Source organism: Centroberyx gerrardi, chromosome 5, assembly GCF_048128805.1.
Source record: "Centroberyx gerrardi isolate f3 chromosome 5, fCenGer3.hap1.cur.20231027, whole genome shotgun sequence".
Classification (NCBI taxonomy): domain Eukaryota; kingdom Metazoa; phylum Chordata; class Actinopteri; order Beryciformes; family Berycidae; genus Centroberyx; species Centroberyx gerrardi.
Genome location: NC_136001.1, coordinates 22,087,234 through 22,101,609, shown reverse-complemented (window position 1 = coordinate 22,101,609; position 14,376 = coordinate 22,087,234). Strand labels below are relative to the sequence as shown.

At 40.7% G+C, this 14,376-nt stretch overlaps 1 protein-coding gene across 1 annotated transcript; it reads right to left on the bottom strand.

Annotated features, from left to right (window-relative positions):
* Nucleotides 1-4,233: 4,233 nt before the first annotated feature.
* On the bottom strand, nucleotides 4,234-13,819 carry suox (sulfite oxidase). The gene is made up of 5 exons (XM_071910814.2): nucleotides 13,649-13,819; nucleotides 11,019-11,089; nucleotides 8,970-9,150; nucleotides 7,838-8,110; nucleotides 4,234-6,642 (listed from the first exon to the last, which is right to left on the bottom strand). Exons 2-5 carry the CDS (start codon nucleotides 11,075-11,077, stop codon nucleotides 5,419-5,421), a joined length of 1,737 nt encoding a protein of 578 aa, XP_071766915.1. The 5' UTR covers nucleotides 11,078-11,089; nucleotides 13,649-13,819; the 3' UTR covers nucleotides 4,234-5,418.
* Nucleotides 13,820-14,376: the final 557 nt, after the last annotated feature.

Sequence of the window (14,376 nt, the reverse complement as noted above, 5' to 3'; positions counted from 1 at the left end):
AGCTCAAACACGCCTCCGCACATTCATTTACTGATCAATTATTGAACACACCCCCAGTTGGAATTATGGATTTTGGGCGCTACGCTGATAGCGCTAACTGGCTGCCACAACCATACTCTCACCAGTTTTACCCTGCTCAAAATCTGTCTGGGGAGGACAGGTTTTAGTTGCACAGGAAAATCGAAGCCAAATTTTATTCCTGCTTGTTCCAGGTCGTCTTAGGTAACAAGGCACAACAGTTGCTTTATCATAAAAACCAGAGCAGTTGAAATAAAAGTATGACATATTTGTAAATATACACTTGAGGACCACAAAGGGCATTTTAGCCCAGATAAATGTGTCAGTAGTCAGTATCCCCACTACGGCACCCCAGACTCCAACAGTCCTATAAAACACCTTAAAAGACTTAAGCTTCCTTCCTATCCTTACAAAAGTTGGGATACAATTACCACAGGTTTTTTCCTTTTTTTTTCTTAATTTGGGAGCAGGAGAAATTTTAGGGAAAATCCTGTTACAGCAGCTTTAGCTGGTCACACAGCTGGTCTCAAGATGCCCAAATTGTTGACAGGCATGGAGGCTGGTTGGCATCAAACTTGCCCAGCCACCTCACACAGGCTGAAACCTGAGACAACACATACTAAGACTTTGAATAAATGCTTGACTTGGCATGCCAAGAAATCCTAATTCACCAGAAAAACTACTTTTCATCCACCGTCCTCAGTGACTGATGGATTCCAAAATTTAAGAGACACTTATACAATTTTATCAGGAAAATTGTTGTTATAATAAAAAAGAGCCCAGTTGATAACCTGCCAAACTGTCTGGTGGGCTGGTAGTGTTTGCAAAATTACCAACCATAACCAAAATTTACCAGCATTTGTTGGCTAGTGTCAATTCCCCCATTTTTTGAATTTCCTCTCAAAGTTTTCATGAGAAATTGTTTATATGTCCAATAATTACCCATGAAGCAAAGACTGAGAATATTGCCATGGGAGCTCAAACAGAGCGATTCTGCCTCAGTCCACATCACAGCTGCACACACTGCACATTCTTTGCTGTGCACCAACTTACCACACTGGCAAATAACCAAATGACAAGAGGAGCTCAAAATGTAGTGCACTAGTTTGCATGTACCACCAATGTGCTAGAATTTTATACATGTACTGATTTACTGAGCAATAAAACTACGAGTCAGCTTTATCTGCACAGTATCTAGTGAGTGTGTAATCATGGTGACAGCAGCAGCATCACTGACACGATTTCATGGAAAGAAAGGAACAGAAAGAGGAACAAGCAAGACGTGGGAGTAGATACAGACGCATCCTTTTTTGGGTGAGGTTGATTTTAACACCTAAACCACAAAAGCTGACAACTATCTTTTGATTCTGATATCTGATAACTATCTAACACACACGGCTGAAATATAAGCAGCATAGACAGATGATCTAAGCATGTATAACATTCGGTCCAACAAAAACAAATATTTATAAAACCACAGAGCTTGATTTCATAAGTCCATTGAAGTAAGTGGATATTCGTCATTCTCCTTGCTGACGTTTGTCCTTTTTTTTTTTACATTTATTCCAAGACTCAGTGAGTAGTGCACAGCAGAGATCTGTGTACTCATACCAGCGTCATGATTTTGTATCCATGTACTAACAAAACAAATCACTTGTTTCCTGCGTTAAATGCAGGACCATATAAACATGTTTTCTTTATCTGTTCAACGCACTTCTGCTCACCGCAAATTTAGTCATTTATGAGTCAGAGGAGAGAGAGAGCAGAAGGGTGGATGCATAGATATATAACATCGTGAGAAGGAGAACAAAGATGCCTGCCAAACGAGTTTCCCGGCAGGTCACTCCCCTTGAGATATTATTAAATAAACAAACTTTAAAGTAAAAATCATTACTTTATCATACATGGAAACTAGTGGAACATAGTGTCATACAGTGAGTGTCTCTATTTCTGTGTCGTTTGCAATGTGCATGAGTACATCACAGTCCCAATTCACTGCATTATTTCATCAAGCAGTTGCATGCTTTATGGGCTTTAACTTTAATACAATATAGGATTTTTAGGTCCAGTCCCAGACTAACAATTCGGGAAAAACAATTGATGGTCCTGATTTCTTTCAGACAGCCTGTCAAGTATTCTATTCTGATTACTGCAGATTATATATTTGTCTGCATTGCCTTGTTTTATTTTAGACTATTATATTTCCTATCAGTTTTTTTCATCCTGTCCTTATTCTCTCTCATGATTGCTCATTGTCCACCTTCATTTCCTCTCTCCCCGCTCCTGCTGACTTTCCTAACAGCTGGAAAACCTCCTTTCTTGCCAGGAAGCTGTCTCACTCTGTTCATATCCTGTGTTCACTGTTGCCACATTTATGAATTATTAAGTAAAAAGAGTAGAAGAAGCTACCAAGCCTTCATTTCTACTTTATAAAGTAAGAAAAAAGGGTGGCCAGATATTGCAGTCAAATATACCTAACAGTCTTTGCGCTGTGGAAAGGCATGAACTGATTGGCAGTCGGTTGCTGCAGCTCTCAGTTCCACTGTTGGGACTGTTTGGGTGAATCTGACCTCCTACCACTTTCTTCTAACAGGCTCCATTCCTAATTACTGTACCTGCTGCCCAAACAAGGCGCAGGATAGGAGAAAATAACTTAGAGGTTATAGAAATAAAATTCTGTAGACACAATTAGGACACAGAATTAATATATGGGTGCAAGATACCTGGAAACCTCCAGAGAGTCACATGCATGTGCAAGTAATATGACTGTAATTAAAACCATGAGATGATTTGGCACAGTTATGCATAAATTTGGTACCAAAGCCATGACACTATAGTTTGACACATCCTCTGTGTGACAGATAAGGTTGGATATACCCTTTGTCTATTATTATATAGAAAAATGTAATGTTTGGGGTGCTATCCAACCCTTTAGTACCACGATGTAACTGAACTGAACTGACACGTTTTTGACTGGATGAATCTTTGCAGTTGAAAATTGATTTCTACATATTTTTCGGCATGGAAAAATGGCCAAAAATATTCTAAGCTCATGTGTGATTCATTAAATGAGACTAAGATGTTTAAAAAGAACTTGAACCATCTCCAGTAAATCACTGAATCCTGAGATATTTTTGACAGTTGCTTTAGGAAGGTGAAACTGAAATTCAGCAGAACCAACTTCAGTTTCCAAGAGCCCAAAATACTCCTGCTGTTCCTGGGCAGTTTCTTTTTTTTGTGTGTGTAATTGGGCCTGTGCACCAGTGTGCACATACCTGTTTTGCTGAAAACTTAAGATCGCACTGTGTAAGTTTACTCAATAATACATGAAAAAATTGAGTTTAGTCGTGATTATATAACATTGTTCATGAATCATAGAAAAAAAGGCTTCACTTTCACATTTAAATCACCCTTCTTGTAGAAAAAGCATATGTGATTCAAATTTGACTTTCAAGAACAAAAGGCAATTCTAAGTTGACTGTAGTCATGATTCTGCTGGCTAACTGAATAGTAAAATTAAAAATCAGTACAAACACTTTCCACATTACCCTCATCTGCAGGATTACTGTCATGCAAAATTATTTCTTTACATGTTGTGTTTTTCTAAAACATTTTGCCTCAGGTTTCAAACTAAACTTAAATTATCTTTTGACCTTCAGAGGTTGATATGGTGTCTCATAATTCATCATATAAACTCAGAACAATCTCCTATTGAACCATGGCTGCAGTTTTATGATGCAACAATGCCTACATGGTATTTCTCAATTTATGCTGTTGCTTTAATCCTGTAAGTCTGTTGGATATTTCCATGAAGACCGTAGTCAAGTTTGACCTAATAATTAGTAACTGGCCATGGAGTCATTATGGTTAATCATAGTGTATTTACTGAGAGTGGAAAAACTGAGTAAGGACCAACATGCACTCACAGCAAAGCTTAGTAATTCATATTTTAAGGAATATGCCATAAATAACATGTATTGCATTAATGCATGTTATTTATGGCATATTCCTTAAAATATGAATTTAACTATTTATAACTATTTTTCCATTTCTGTACACACAAAATGTATGTGTAATGCATGCTGTCTGTGTCTTAGTAATGCGTCTCTATAGCCAAGGGATTACAGTGTAGAGAAAGCTGTTGAATACCAACCAACACTTCAGGAATTCTGGGACAAAGCAACAATTGAATCATTTAAGCAATTTATTCTCCAAGCAAAACAATAATGCACTGTCCTATTTTTAAACAACGCCATTGTTAGTGGATAGGCTTGCTATTTATCAGCAGAATGAGTGCAATATGAGCGCTTTTTATTGATCAACTTCAACAACCATGTGCATTCCACAGTACATTAAGTGCCAACCACACGGCTCAGCTGACAGAATTCCATCACTTTTATTGATTTAATATCAATGTGACTTGAATGGTTTAACATAAATGAGTGAGCATTTCAATGACTTCAAATGTTGTATTCCTTTCTGGAACATTTGTGCAATTGTCTGTTCAGAAGTTCTAAAAGAGGCAAATATTCTGGTTTCCACAACAGAATTCGAATAAGTTAAATGGGTCAGCCGCATCTGACTTAATCATTTAACTTTGTCAAATTCCTCCAAAATAAAAATAGTTTTTACATCTTCTTAGTTACAGAGGTAATTTATCAGCAGAGCTATAGTTGCACATAAACAAATAATGTTCTCAATCCCATGTTTTAAATAGTCCTAGTTGCCTCTGGTTCTGGTAAATCCCACTTGACCTCTCTATGGAAGTGGCCATTCCATGTTTAAATAAACAAAGCAAACCCTCCAACAGCAATGAACATGAATGAGCTATAAATTCTACAAAATAGATTCTGGTAGATTTCTGTAAAGTGTTCCTTTTGGAAATTCCCGTGCCCTTCGCATCAGGAATACACCTCTCAAAAACACTACAGCCCATCATTTATTATCTAAAAATATAATTTTTGACTTTATAATTCGGATACATAATTAAACAATTAATCCCTTTTAATTTTAATAACCAGGGTTAATAATTCCAACACACATTACAAAATACCATTATTATTTAACATAATAATATTTTACTATTATTCGTTTTTCCATTTCACATAGACTCTAAATAATTAATTGGAATCACCAAAGTATAAGTGAATGACCAATAGAGGCAATGTTTGGGTCTGACCTCAAGCAGTTATTTACCTGCTTCACCTCACCTGGTTGCTTCATCTTGGTTCTGTATTTTGCTGAGATTGTTTCTAATCTCACAGGCAACATGACTGCATAAACATTCTAAAGCTGTGTGTAAATAAATCCTACAATATTTGTCAGTCGTAATGCATCCAAATGTGCTGTCTTTGCATCAAACGGGGTCTTTTTTCTTAAGCGTCACATAAGACTTTGAGTCTATTCCTCCTCTTCATCCTCTTTGATCTTAACCTTCACCCTGTGCCAGGCGTTACTCAGCACACCCCGCAGATTCCAGATGGGCGCAACCGAGTCTGGCTGCATGTTGTAGCTGTTGTCCACTGCCTTGCAAATTATCTCCAGCTCTTGAGCCTTGGGAGGAAGGGGGGCCGTTAGCTCCCACAGCTTCCAGGCCCAAGCCCGTCCCGGTGGGGGCGAGGGTGCGGGCGCTTGTCCCTTCTCACTGCTCTTCAGCTCGGCCACCTGCCACGTATTTCCTCCGTCCAGAGAGACATCCACGCGTACCACCTCCCGACCGCCGCCGCTCCAGGCGTAGCCCTTCACCGTCACCTCTTCGGCGCTGCGATCGACCACAGCACCATCCGCCGGCTGGGTGATAGCTGACTGGATGGGCAGCTCCTGGATGGCCGGGGCAGACTTGAAGTCCACTGTATCCCAGTCGGTGCCAGGGGAGAAGCCCTTGTAATCATTCTGCTGCCAGTGGCTACTGCTCTCCTCTGCACTTACTACGATCTTACCCAGCCACTTAACATTGCGTGCGCCAACTGTTCCTGGTACAACAACTCGGACGGGATAGCCGTGGTCGGCAGGAAGATCCTCGCCGTTCATTTCATAAGCCAGCAGCACGTCACCTTCCTCGCTCACCGCCTTGTTTAAAGGGATGGAAGCCCCATAGGTGGTCCCCGTTACGTCTTTGTCCAGCCCTTCAAACTGCACATGGTGAGCCGACTGGGCCACGTCTGGCCCATAGCCGGCTGCCAGCAGCACGTCCCTCAGCCGCGCGCCGCTCCATGTGGCATTACTGATTGCAGCAATGCCCCAGTTGAGTCCTTTCACCTGCTTGACCTTATTCATCTCAGAGCGGCGGTTACCTGCACACTGCAATGTGGCGGTGACAGTGTGTTTGGGGAATTGTGTCTTTAAGTCTTCTAAAGACAGCGTCAGCACCCCTCCAGGTAGCCCTTCCACCTGGAGCTGATATGAAGCAGGATCCACATGCGGCACTGGCAAGTGGTTCCTTTTGAAGAAGATAGCAGAGGGTGTTATGTAGTTGTCAGAGAGGATTTCAGGTGGTGGCTCAGCGTTGAAGGGCTTGAGGCTGTTGATACGCAGGACGGGGTGGCGGTCGGGGTCGGAGGAGTAGGGGTCAGATGATTTAACAGCCTGCTGCTTCCTCTGGTCCTCCGCACTCAGCTCGCCAACCTTGTATTAACCACAAACACACAAAAGAAATTCACTAGGCCATATGGGACAAACACAAGGCCACAACCCACCACACATTTTCAGCTAGCCCACAGACTTTTCTCTTATACCTCAACTGGCCAAAAATGCAAATCAAACACATCTTTCTTGCTGCATACCAATGCAACCTTCCCATTCTGTAAGCAAGCACATGTGGTATTCTTTTCTCCTGTTTCCTGCCGCCTATTATGTTGTGCTGGCCAGTGACAAGTGACAAGTGAAAAAAAACAACAACCAAGCATGCCTCTCCTTGGCCACTTGAGGGAGTGCCAGTATTTAGTCTACAGTTGATGGTTTTTAGTTCAGCGACTTCACTTTTCCTTGTGGTTCAGTTTTTAAAACAGCACACAGACATTGTCATATCTTTGGTCACCAAAAGAAAGGAGAAAATCACTGACATGTTCGTTCTGGATGGGATCAAATTCCTGCTGATCTGAGGTAAAACTAGCCACTCACCAGACCTCACCTTGTAACACAGTCCAACTGTGGTGGGATAATGAGTTCACATCAATCTCTATACTTCATATATTATTTCAAATTACAAAGTCATGGCAAACATTGTTTGATGGATACAGATTTGGATAAATTGAATAGATGTTTAAGGGGCTGTTCTCAGAATCTTGTGCTTTAGTGTTTGTTACTCCTGTCCGATTCTTATCTCCGCTGTGTGTTGGATGCCCTGCTTTGATGAACTTGTATGGTCTGAGCAAACGACAAGAAATCAGCCAGCGCGCGACAGCTTTTCTTCATATTCTTGTTCATTGGTTTCATAGGAAGAAATCCATACATTTGTTTGGGTGGCACTGGGTGACACTGATGACACTAGCACACATTTTCAAAATCAGTTCTTTGATTTTTGGATCTTAGTCATGGTGTTAGTACACAGGTGTGCGTGTGTGCATGTGTGGGTGTGTAAACGTGCGCTGAATCCGGTCACAGGTAAACCTGCGAACCCAAAATACATGCACACCGCTGATGGAAAAAATCTTAGGGGAAACACTGCTATATTTCTAACATTACATGTGAACAGCTTATAACATCTGGATCATCTGGAGTTTGAACATTAACTTTTCAATCTGACACAAAGTAAAGGTTTATGTTGACTTTTTATGGTCTTTTTTCGTTACTCAGCACTGGTAACCAACAGTTGGCCCACCTTGTATTCTGCAAGGATGTCCAGCACATGGTCCTGGCTGTGGACAGCATACAGCGCCCAGAACGGTTCAAGGGCCCCGCCTGCCGCTAGCAAGATTTTATCACCACCAGGGTGCATGGCCACAAACTCAGTAATGTCGTAGACGCTGCCTTTGTAGGTGACCCACACGCCATCTTCCAGAGAGCGGTGCTTGGTGACTTCTTTCTGGCTGAAGATGGGAACAGAGGAGACCTTGCCTATGGTTTGCACTGTAGTGGTGGCCGCCCGCTCAGCCTGCACAGGAGGGAGGAGAGCTAGAATCAACTTTGTGATCAATCAAAAAGGACATTTCTGAGACATTAAGACTGGGAACCAGTTTTCCAGGATTTTCCACCGAAAAGTCTATCCATCTTCCTCTCCAAAGGGAGGTTGTATGTCTCAGAAAGTAAATATTGCATAAATGTAAACATGTGGGGCTATACAACTGTGGCTAAATGGTAATTCAGATTCTTTTGTGATCATAATTATTTGTCACAATTATCAGTCTCAATTTTCAACAAAGTACAAATACATTTTATTACAGTTTTTGTATCCTGAATCAACATTTGGTCCATTTCTAAAGGATAACACCGGTGTAATCTTGAATGAATTAATTTATTTGACAATTTCATTCTTAGTTTTTTCCTATCGCCATTAATGTCCATGAAAAGTCTAAACCCACCGATGTGTTTGCCACAGTCAGACGCTACTACTGTCTGTTCCACTGCCTCCTGGAAGTCATAGCCTCCCACTATTAAGAACAGCTCGCTGAAACATACTGTTGCCTTGACTAATGTAATACATCATTTTAAGGTTCTGAACCAGCAACCCTCAGGTCACAAGCCTGCTTCTCTGACCTCTCGGCTATCGCCACCCCATATATTGAAATCTGAGAAATTAAGCTCTATAACAATCACCATTTGTCAAAATCTATATCATGGCATACTACACATCCCTAGCTTTTTTGAAATGGCTTTTTACTCCAAGAACCGGGAACAAAAAAAAAAGAGGTCTGTCTACTTTTCATTATAATAATTATAGCCGTGAACACCACTAATGCAAATTAAACACTGGACTGACTGGATTGTCATTAATGATGATGTCTCCCTCTAACCTTGCTGTGGTGGAGGCCGTAAGCCAATACAGCCCCCGTTCCAGCCAGCAGCCCGGCCAGGACATGTTTCCAGCTGGGACTGTGGGCACGCTGGTACGATTCCCTTGATCTCCGGTCCTCACTGCTGCTGCTCCAGAGGCGAACTGCACACGGTGCTACAGTAGGTGCCACTCGCAGATGCCTAAATTTGAAAAATGGAAATTTAACTGTAAAGCAAATTAGGGCTGGAGTGAAACTGTCAGTGTATACTGTTCAGTACAGTGTGCAAAGAGCAGATAAACAAGGGTGTGAGTATTTGCACATAAAAGATACAATTAAAAAAAAATCATAAAAAAAAAAGTTCAGTCTGTTGTTACAAAGACCATCAACTGCATTACCATTATTTATTGAAGATGGCCATGTACTGATAAATGCGAAAATCTAAGTAATGAGTCGCCTCTATCTATCAAGTATTGACACCCTTGGAAAACTCATATACACTCTAGTCAACCGTGTAGTAAATACCAGAGTAAATAACAGCCATATCTGTCAGATGTCAGAAAACCCCAGAAAATCCCATAAAAGATTCAACGTCTGCCACTGATCCATGAAACAACTTCTAAAAGTCATACTATAAGTCTCATGTGCTATATGGGTCATACTTCCAGAAATTTATACTAACTTTAAGTTAAATTTGAGTCCAAAAAAAGGAACCCAAGGGTTCCACTAACTGTGGCACATTTTAGAATAAAGGCTACCACACATTGGGAATAGGCCTACACATTTTTTGTGAACAACTTGTCTCTGAATAAAATAATTTTCTGAGTACACCATATAGCCTGCTGTTTGTGCTACTTTTACTTTTACTTACTTAACACACAATTCCCCTGCAGGGGCAATGCATAATCTGTGGCCACTGGCCAGTGCACTGGTTATTCACCTTAAGGGCTAGGAAAATAAACTGTTCCAACTAGATTGTTGGCCCAATTCCTTCTGTTTGCTTGTCTATTAAGCCAGTAACTTAAACACACAGTATGTAATTTCTGCTGCTAGGGGTCTCTCAATCAAAACAATAACAAAAGACATAGTTTGATGACGTCGTGAAGTAGCGTGGGATCATGGGAGTTTTTTTTACGGGGACAGCTTCGGCGACAGAACGTGCAGCAAACGAGAATGAATAATCGGGATCCATCACGAGTGAGCAATAAAAACAATAGAATGAAAAAAACAACAGAGTGGCTAGAGTGGCTAGCTAGCTAGTTCGCCGTCTTCCTTCCTCACTCGCTAACGTATCATCTGGTGTTTCCCGTGTTTCCCTGGAAGTTAGGGGGTAAAGGGGGTATGACGCCATTGACAGGCAACCAAATGAAACGCACCGTTACCTTGAATAAAATTATGGATTTCACTGGGGTTGAACATTGTTGGAAACATTTGGGATAATGTAAGTACACAACTCAAAAATATATATAACATAGGTCTAGTCGTTTTTAGATATTTTAATGCGGAAATGTTACATATTATACCTTTAAGTCTTGCCACTTTGACACTGTAATGTCAATGTTACACTTTTCCTTCAATATGTAGGCCTATAGTGAGAAGTTTTCTACCAGCTTTTCTGCATATCTTCATGACACCATATCTACAAAACGATGTTGACAGAACGTGTAATACAGAAGCTCCCAGATAAGGAAGCAAATGATTGTTCTTGCTTTTCCTCCTGCTAGGTAATGATCAACCTAAACATTGAAACAGACTTTCATAAGTGGGAAAGTCCTGTGAATCAGAGCATGACTGACTGTGTTTTACATAGTATAATATGTCACAGTACATCTGTTGGGACCTGAATGCCACACCAACCTTTACCAAATTGAGACCTTTGGCTAGGTGGGGCTAAAATGAATCTCCTTTTATGCCAGTGATAGGACAAAGCAGACATCAGCTATATAAAAGGCTCAGGTACTTATGCCATAAAGTTCTTAAACAACTTTTGTAACAAAACCTCAAAAGAAAGTAAGCTGTCCGAAAGGGTTTTATGACCACCTGTGACAAGTGGCCATTTTGTTACTGTACCTCTGAGTCTTGAGAGGGCCAATTCTAGTCAGGCTTTGGCAGCGTTTGAGAAGCAGCATTGCATTGATGTTCTGGGAAGAAATTAAGAGGAAAGAAAAAATCATCTTACTGTGGTACGGCACATAAGATAAGATAGCACTTTATTGATCCCTTTCAGGAAATGCAGGATAGCACCATTACAAAAAAACAGCTTAGATTTCTATTTGAACAATTGGCATACCTCCCATCGATTTCAAATATTACACAATAGTAAAATGTACTCTGGTGAGCTCACATTGACAAAGGTTTTCTTTTGCCAAACAGTCTATGGGTAAACTTAACACTGGGTTGTCCATTATTGCAAGAGTGGGGAGTTTATCAGTGTTTGTGTCTAGAACGCCACCCCATGTGCAAACAGGTCACTGGGCTTCAGCTTCTGTTTCCTAAACCTACATGACTGTTAAAGCCTCCAGTAACGTCATGTGCTCATGTCCTACTGAATAAACTTTGTCAGTCATGTTAGTACATACCGAGTGCAACCTGGGATAGCTAGTAAAAACAAATATGCAACTGTGTGCATAATTTAGCAGCATGAGGTCTTCCCCATCACAATATACAGCTCTTTCGGCACAACTCAAACTTACCATTATCTGTTTTCTCACTTCACTGCCAACACACGTTCCTGTTAGAAGGACCAGTTGGATGTTCAAACCCCACCTACTGCTACTCATCTGACCAACCAGCAGTTACTTCAAACATCAAAACAAGCCAACCAGCTCAAGGGGTGTGAACAGAGAGGGGGGCTAGCTTCAGTTCAGAGAGTGGTAGCTTCTGTTGACTCTTTCCTAACCACTGAAATATATATATATAAAAAATTGTCTTTCCATAATGGTACTCCAAGCACCTCCCCAGTGTACAATTAAATAACCAAGTGAAGTTCAGTGCAGAATGATTATACTCTAGTGGACAAATCGTGGACAAACAGGGCTTAGTTTTCTTCCATAAACAATGTCTTGTAATGGTGACAGTAGAGAAATTAAGTTATGAGTGTAAATAAGACTACTCCAGCCTGAGCTAAGGCATGGACCAAATGTCTTAAAAGCCTTAGTGGAACATTTTTGGGCAAAACAGGAGCCTTTATGATCACTTGTCAAAGCTAACAGCTACATCAGTCCCTCTGATACATCAACACACTCTGAATGCCATCTCTGATAACAGTATGTTCCAGCTTCACACCTAAATTGAATGGAAGTACAGGCTTTTCTAGGAAGAACGGCACAAAAGTAAATTTAAATGGCTATAAAATGAAATTTGTAAGCTGCATGTTGTTATCAAATGTTGTGCAGCGCTATTGAATGGGAGACGATTAGATGACAGCTTTGACCATCAACTTACAGGTCACTCATAAAATTACAGATAACATGTGGACTAACTCACTTTTATTGATCATTTACACCTGGCTTATCACCGCACAGTTTTAAGTCATTACTCCTGTATCTGCTTACAGTAAGGTAGCATGCCTGAGAGTCCCACTGTTTCCAGTCAGAAGCACAACAACTCCTTTAGAAAAACTCACTGAGGGAATGCTAACATGGAGGTCATGGACCCATATACTGTAGTTACCACAGTTAAATTGATACCATGTGATCAGACTGATTTCCCCTCCACAAACTTTAGTAACACTTTGTAATGGATTACTATCTGACAGAGTGTCTGCTTCATCAAGTTACAATTGAGGCTTTTTAAAAAACCTTTTAAACGCCAGTTAGAATGAAATATGAGACCAATGGCCCAACTGGAATTAATACAATTGTAGACCTTTCAGAGGACACGTTTTACACAAGTGAGCAGATTTCTCAGTGAGGAAAAAGCGCAAGAAACCACATTTTTAAGACTTTTACTTAAAACTATAGAGCTTTAAAATTTAGAGTTAATGTTTTGAGTTAATATGATATAGTCTATTTGACTGTATTCGATTTGAATTCCTTTAACGTTAAATAACACACAGAGAACATAATTGAAAACATTTTATTTTTTTCGGATTCTGCAGACCCCCTGGTCTGACTGTACTGCCACGTCTAGTTTTTGTTCATTTTTATCAATGAAGCAATTACAGGTTTTACAGAAGATAAAAGTAAATTGAATAGTTATTTGGATAGTCATAGAGCTCACTCAGTGTCAAAACCACTGGTCAAAACGCTAACTTTATTACAAAAAGCAAGTGACATCCAGTATTTGTTTTTGTCACAGTTGTATTAGCAGTAGCCTATTTGTCTTCAACATCTGACTGTAATGTTTTCTCTGTAAATACGCTCATTTGCATTTGGCAGCATCTGCAACTACAATAGTAGTAATAGCAATAATAGTGCGTGTACTGCAGGCCTTACATTTCAGTTTTATGAAATGTGAAGCTGAAAGTACTGACTAAAAGTAAATCTGGCTTTGTCACGTGCTTCCTCATCACCATGGCTAACGTAACACTAGCAAGCATGCCGCGGCCAGCTAGCCTGACCGGCTGCCGACAGTCGGTGGTTTGTTCCCCAGGCCCGCTGAGTCTCTCTCTCTGCTGTACGTTCAGAGAGACTTTATGAACATACATCGGTGTAACGCTGGGTTCTGTTTCTGCAGCCAAATGAAAGCAAACTACTCACTTCTGTTGTGTCCGACGCTTGATTATACAGAGATGCTCTTCACGGTGGTGCACAGCCGAAAGTTGACGCAGCTTGTTGAACACACGGATGAAGAGGCGTTCAGGGCAACTCGTAAACAGGAGGCAGCTGTTTGTTGACCAGAATTTCGCTACTGCCCCTTTTTTTTTCTTTACCTCGGCCCACCCCCAGATCAACAGGAGTGTATCTTCCCCACAGCCCGGTGCTCTACCCGCGTCAAACCACCGAAACAAAAAACGAGACTTCCGGTCACAGCTTTCAAATTAAAACACCGATGGACAAACACTGTAGGAAAAATAAGGAATACATTTAAGGATGTATCTGTTGTAAATTAAGTTACAGTTCAGTTGCAGTTTTTATTACCCCCCCCCCAAAAAAAGTTAATTTCACAGCTTCTATAGCCATATATTGGCCTAAGCAAGATGGCAAAATTAAGGAAGGACTCAATCGCAAACCATATTCCACACAGCTTGAGTGGATGTCTATTAAAAAGTCAATTTTAACTACTAAATACACAAAAAAATTAAACACAAAATGACCAATTTTGTGCTGCTATTTTGGAGGTAAATGTCCCTGATGTCCGGTGTTATTGTGCCTGTCTCGTCTCTGGCAACTTGATGCAGCTGCTTCACTTGTTTTCACCAGGAACGCTGGTGGTGGAAATCGAGCTGTCGCCGAAACTAACTCAGATCTCTTGAGTCACCAATATT

Coding starts and splice junctions, on each gene's coding strand:
- suox (XM_071910814.2), bottom strand. CDS start 11,077: ATGCTGCTTCTCAAACGCTGCCAAAGCCTGACTAGAATTGGCCCTCTC. Junction 9,151..11,018: donor GGCCCTCTCAAGACTCAGAG/GTACAGTAACAA, acceptor TTTCAAATTTAG/GCATCTGCGAGTGGCACCTA. Junction 6,643..7,837: donor ACATCCTTGCAGAATACAAG/GTGGGCCAACTG, acceptor GGTTAATACAAG/GTTGGCGAGCTGAGTGCGGA.